Source organism: Colobus angolensis, unplaced genomic scaffold (genome assembly GCF_000951035.1).
Source record: "Colobus angolensis palliatus isolate OR3802 unplaced genomic scaffold, Cang.pa_1.0 Scaffold51, whole genome shotgun sequence".
NCBI classification, from domain to species: domain Eukaryota; kingdom Metazoa; phylum Chordata; class Mammalia; order Primates; family Cercopithecidae; genus Colobus; species Colobus angolensis.
Window position 1 is genome coordinate 13,838,097 of NW_012118599.1, and position 6,235 is coordinate 13,844,331.

The 6,235-nt window shown below is 50.8% G+C and overlaps 1 protein-coding gene across 5 annotated transcripts in view; it reads right to left on the bottom strand.

Moving 5' to 3' along the window:
* Positions 1–943: 943 nt before the first annotated feature.
* PTK7 (protein tyrosine kinase 7 (inactive)) overlaps positions 944–6,235 on the bottom strand; it is an 89,225-nt gene continuing 83,933 nt past the window's right edge. For all 5 annotated transcript variants that reach the window (XM_011960393.1, XM_011960391.1, XM_011960392.1 and 2 more), the window contains 3 exons: positions 3,700–3,851; positions 2,709–2,887; positions 944–1,955 (listed from right to left, as the gene is read on the bottom strand). In XM_011960393.1, the coding sequence (XP_011815783.1) occupies positions 1,795–1,955; positions 2,709–2,887; positions 3,700–3,851 (492 nt within the window). In that variant the 3' untranslated portion in view covers positions 944–1,794. The remainder of the gene's footprint in view (positions 1,956–2,708; positions 2,888–3,699; positions 3,852–6,235) is intronic.

A 6,235-nucleotide genomic window follows, 5' to 3' on the forward strand; every position in this document is an offset into this window, starting at 1 on the left:
ATCCTCCTGCCTCAGTCTCCCGAAGTGTTAAGATTACAGGTGTGAACCACCATGTCCAGCCTGCTGTTATTTTTATTATTCAGAAGTTTGGTGAGGAGTAAACGAACTAGAGCAGTTTTGGAGTTCAGGACTCGTTTCTTTTGGATGGTGAACCAGGTTGAAGTTACTGGAATGAGGCAGAGGATAAATGATGACACAAGATCCAGGCATTAAGCACCATTTCTCTGCTTAGTTCTACCTACTTCGCTTCCCTCCTAGGGTCTTGAAAGGCCTCAGAGACCTGAGTCTGTCACTAACTCCTTCTCCAATCCTACTCTAACTTGCTCCCCTTCACACTTATAACCTCCCCATCTGAGCTCAAGCATTAGGCCCATCTAGGTGACAGTCAGAGGGCTGCATAGAGTTGTACAGACAACAGGTGATCTTGCCTCCTTCATGCCTGCATGTTCACCTGCCCTGCAAACTGGAGAGAAGAACCAGTATCCACCGGTTCATCCTGTCCAAGTCCCACCAGACTCCATGAAGGCACACGGCCCTTTTTTTTTTCTTTTTTTTTTTTTTTTTTGAGACAGAGTCTCGCTCTGTCTCTCAGGCTGGACTGCAGTGGTGTGATCTTGGCTCAATGCAGCCTATGCCTCCTGGGTTCAAGCGATTCTCCTGCCTTGCAATTCTCCTGCCTCAGCCTCCCAAGTAGCTGGGATTACAGGCACCTGCCACCATGCCCAGCTTTTTTGTATTTTCAGTAGAGACAGGGGTTTCGCCTTTTTGGCCAGGCTGGTCTCAAACTCCTGACGTCAGGCGATCCACTAGCCTTAGCCTCCCAAAGTGCTGGGATTACAGACATGAGCCACCGCACCCGGCCCCCACACGGCCCTTTCTGATCAGTGGGGGAAGAAGGAACATCTTCCACGAGCAAGAGCAGAAAATGAATCTCAGAAACAGGTTGTAAAAAAGGCTTCTTTATTGAGAGCAGCGAGTGTAAAAACAAAAACAAAAACAAAACAAAAACAAAACAAACAAAAAACAACAACAATAAAAGTGTGGGGTAAGGGTGGCCCGTCCTCCTCATCTCCTCCAGGGCCCACCCCTACCTCCCATGCCCACCCACCCCACGCTGCAATTACATATAAAAGCCGCCCATGGTGCATACAAAAAGGGCGGGTTATATAGTGTCAAAAGCTCCTGAAAACTCCTTCATCTGCCAGGCACTTAGGATGAGGAAAGGAGAGAAGGGTGGGGAAGACATGGGTCTGGGTCGGTGTGCACAAGCCCACAGTGTGGAGGACTCACTTGCTGTGTCCTCCTCAGTCCTGGTCTAGACCCCCAAGTGGGACCCGTGGGCCAAGAGACTCATTAACCCTGTGTGCTCAGAACTTGAGAATATTAAGGAACTCCCCCCAAACCCAGCTCATCCCAAGCCTAGCCCTCCCCAGGCAAAGTTGGCAGATGAGTGGCAGAGTTGGACCTGGTCAAGGGGAGTAGTTGAAGGCCAGAAATTGGGGTTACCTGCGGTACCCACACTGTCCCTGATAGGGGAAGAGGTGGCAGGGAAAACTGCCCAGCTCAAAGCCCTAGTTGCCCAGTTTGGGTCCAAGTCAGCCTCCCAAAGGATAAGGGTGAGGAAGAGGAGGAAAGGCCAGGCCCTGCTCAGACCTCAGCAATGCCTGTTGCACTAGGGCACGAGCCTCAGGGCCCAGGAGGACAGGGATCTTGCCCATCATGCTGCGAGCTCCCCTTTAGAGATGCCCTCCCCTGCCCACGCCATCCTGAGGCACAGCCCGCCGGGCTCCCTCCTCACAGCTTGCTGTCCACGGGGCTGTCTCCCAGGGTGCTGGCAATCTCGCTGAAGGAGGGCCGATCCTTGGGGCTGAGGGCCCAGCAGCGCTGCATCAGCCGATAGAGCTTGGAAGGGCAGCCCTCAGGCTGAGGAAGTCTAGCCTTCCCAGCCTGCAAATCTATAGGGAAGACAGCAGGTGTAGCGTTGGACAAAACATTCAACAACTTGTTCAACACTTTGTGGAGCTTGCAGTTCATACAAGCAGCCACCCAAGGATGCCTCTGAGGCAATGCTGGCCAGTAGTAGGTGGGTACTTGCAACGGAAAAAGATGACTCCCTTGGCCCTGCTCACTCTGGCTGGTAAGACGGGGTCCACGCACAGGAGCTGAAGTGGGTCGGCAGACAGGCATCAGAGTGGCTGGAGTGGGCACTGGGGGCAAAAGCTATCTACCAACAATATAGAAGTATTGCAGTATTTCTGGCCAGGTATGATGGCTCACGCCTGTAATCCCAGCACTTTGGGAGGCCGAGGCGGGTGGACCACGAGGTCAGGAGTTTGAGACCAGCCTGACCAACATGGTGAAGCACCCCCGTCTCTACTAAAAATACAAAAATTAGCTGGGCATGGAGGCGCGTGCCTGTAATCCCAGCTACTAGGGAGTCTGGGGCAGGAAAATTGCTTGAACCCAGGAGGTGGAAGTTTCAGTGAGCGGAGATCACACCACTGTACTCTAGCCTGGGTGACACGGCAACACTCCGTTTCAAAAAAAAAAAAAAGTATTGCAGTATTTTAACAACCAGAGTGGTCATATCTGTGTGCCTGCTCAGTAGCAGCCCTGAGAGGGGAGGTAGGCAGAACCGACCCTGGGGCCCTGAGCAGGCTCCATCTGGGGCCCATCTGGAATCATCCCCTAGCAGTGTGGCTGCCTACCTGCCAGCACTTCATCATCTGCCTGCCCACCATGGGGCATCTCTCCATGTGTAAACACTTCCCACATCAGCACACCGAAGGCCCAGACATCAGACTTGGTAGAGAAGTCACCCTCCAGGATGGCCTCAGGGGACATCCAGCGCAGCGGCACCCAGGCCTGGCGGAAGTGGTAGTACTCACTGCAGGAGAGAAGCAACCCAGGGGTGAGGTGGGGTGGGGAGCGTGGCCTGGCACTGCAGCCTCATCCCCCCCATCTGGAACTCGTCCCCAAGCCAGGGCCCAGCCCTTCTACACACAGACACCAAGAAATTGGTCACATGTATGCTGAGCATGGGAGTACACTAGACAAAATCTGGAGGTAACCACATGGGGTTTGATGGTTAAAAAATTCCATTAAGAATCAAACTTTGCCTAAATGTTAACAGAAAAGTTAATAGTCATACATACTTTCTATATTGGTTGTAAAAATATAAAAACTAAAAACTGTTAAATGGAAAGAGCTTTATTAGTGATAAACCAATCCTCACTACAGCTATAGTCAGACAAATGGGGGTGACCTGGAACCAGGGGGACTTGAGGGGATGTTCCCGGCAGTGCTGCAGAGCCCACATAGGCTGCCTAGAGCAAGCTCTGGCAGGGGGGCTGAGGCATAAGTCTCAGACTTTGAAATAATAATGACTGAATTCAGGAAGTTACAGAGGGAGCCATATAAATCCTTATCATATTTGCCTATTTTTTTAAAAATATTTATTTATTTATTTATTTATTTAATCACTAGAGATATTTTACAACCACCAAGGGAGTGCACTGGGAGGGAACCCTGCTGCACCCTTAGAAAAAGGATGAGAAAGCTCTTTCCTATCCCAGGCCCTCCAGCTTTGGACTAAGCAGGGACTAAACCCTTTCCCACCACCACCCCAAACTATCTGTCCTCTGCCCCTCACCCTCTGGGAAAAAATGGGGAGCCCCCACCCCACACATGCCCTTCTACCTGTTGTACACATCCTTGCTGAGGCCCAGAGCAGACACCTTCACTTGTCTCTGGGCGCTGACCAGGCAGTTACGTGCAGCCAAGTCCTTATGCACAAAGCGGTTGTTGGACAGGTGCTCCATGCCCAGGGCTACCTGGGTGCACAGGGCCACCTGGAGAGATAAAGGGGCCTGTCAGAGCAGCCCAGGACTAGGCGTCAAGCTGACCACCCTCAACACAACCCTTGGTAGGGTTTCAACGCTCTTGGTGTTCTGCGTAGGAAGCCCAGAAGCACAATAGCCGCATCTTCCTTCTCTGTAAAATGGGGATAATAACCATACCTGCCTTCCTGGGTTGTTAGAAGACTGAATTAAGCAAATTAAAGTGTCTGACACCATGCTAACACACAGCAAGTGCCAGATTAAGTGAGTGTCACATGGGCCTAGGGACACACACATAGCAACAATCTGTCCAGTGAAAAATGAGTGGGCAGAAATCATAGCTGGTATTTTTTATTTTCAAGTGACAGGGTCTCGCTTGTCACCCAGGCTAGAGTGCAGTGACACGATCACAGCTCACTGTAGCCTCTAAATTCCTGGGCTCAAGCAATGCTCCAACCTCAGCGTTCCAAGTAGCTAGGACTACAGGTGTCCATCACCATGCCCGGCTGTCACTCTGTCGCCCAGGCTGGAGTGCAGTGGCATGATCTCAGCTCACTGCAACCTCCGCCTCCCAGGTTCCAGTGACTCTCATGCCTCAGCCTTCCAAGCAGCTGGGATTACAGGTGCCCACCACGACACCCAGCTAATTTTTGTATTTTTAGTAGAGACAAGGTTTCACCATGTTGGTCAGGCTGGTCTTGAACTCCTGACCTCAAGTGATCAGGCTGTCTCAGCCTCCCAAAGTGCTGGGATTACAGGCATGAGCCACCGCACCCAGCCTCAGACTTTAATTCTAATGCCAATGGGTTGTTTCCAGTTTGGGGCTATTCCGAACAGTGCTATTATGAACACTTTTATAAGTGTACACATGTATGAGTTTCTCTAAGAGACCTAAGAGGAAGTCTAGAATATGAATATCTCTAGCTATACAAAATAATGCCCAACTCTTTTCCAAAGTGTAAGAGAGTTGGGGAGATTTTTCATTCACTAATACTCTTTGTTGAATTTTGAGCCAATGTGAATATATTATACACTATACATGAAATGTTAACTAAACTACAATAACTTTTTTTGTTTTTTTTTTTTTAGATGGAGTGTTGCTCTATTGCCAGGCTGGAGTGCAGTGGCGTGATCTTGGCTCACTGCAATCTCCCCGTCCCAGGTTCAAGCGATTCTCGTGCCTCAGCTTCTCGAGTAGCTTGGATTACAGTCACGTACTACCACGCCCAGCTAATTTTTGTATTTTTTCTAGTAGAAACGACGTTTCACCATGTTGGCCAGGCTGCTCTTGAACTCCTAACCTCGTGATACACCCGCCTCGGCCTCCCAAAGCGCTGGGATTATAGGCGTGAGCCACCGCGCCCGGCCACATTAACATTTCAAAAGTATATATGAATGCACTGAACAAATATAAATTGAAGCCAGGCACCTGCAGTCCCAGCTACTCAAGAGGGTGAGGTGGGAGAATTGCTTGAGCCCAGGAGTTCAAAGCCAGCCTGGGCAACACTGAGATCCTATCTCTTTTTTTAAAAAAATTGAGTATCTACCACGTGCCATATACAGTGGGTGCTGGTGGAACATAACAGGGCTGGCCGAAGCAGGGCTCTTGATGGGGGGCTGCAGCCAGGTCACTTAGTGCAAATAAGAAACCACCCATTCACAGAGAAGGGGAAGGGCCATTTGGTGGGCACCGGCCTTGTGGGCACACAAGGCCAGCTGCCTCTCCCCACACGTGCTCTGTGAGGCAGGGCTCAGCCTTGGCTTCTTCGAGGGGCCCATGGCGAGGCTAGTGCCAAAGCCTGGCACTTCCCTACCACTGCAGCCGCCTCTCTGGGTCACATCACTGCTGATGGACTGTCTGCCCACCAGTTGGCACAGAGGTGGGACTGCTGGCTACTGAGCTGGCCCTTCAGCATCCCTGGCTAGCTCAGAGCAGCTTTTCCTGCCTGGCTCCCAGAGGTCACAAGAAGGCCAGCAGGGGTGCCAAGCCGAAATGCTACGAGGGGACACTCCAAAGACACCTCTTCTCGGTTTTCTTGGGCACTGGCCAGTGACATCCCTGTGGGCCCCACTGCCTCCACTGGTGGTTTGCTAACTATGGTCACAATCTGTATGTCATGAAACCAAATTAGGGAATCTTAGCCACCATTAAAGAAAAAAAAAAAGGGAATAGAAAATAGAGTGCATCACAATAAGAACATCATTCATGAAATGTTTTCATCTTAAAAATATAGGGCTGGTCACGGTGGCTCACCTGTAATCCCAGCACTTTGGGAGGCCGAGGTGGGTGGATCACGAGGTCAGGAGTTCGAGACCAGCCTGACCAACACGGTGAAACCCCATCTCTACTAAAAATACAAAAATTAGCTTGGCGTGGTGGCGGGCGCCTGTAATCC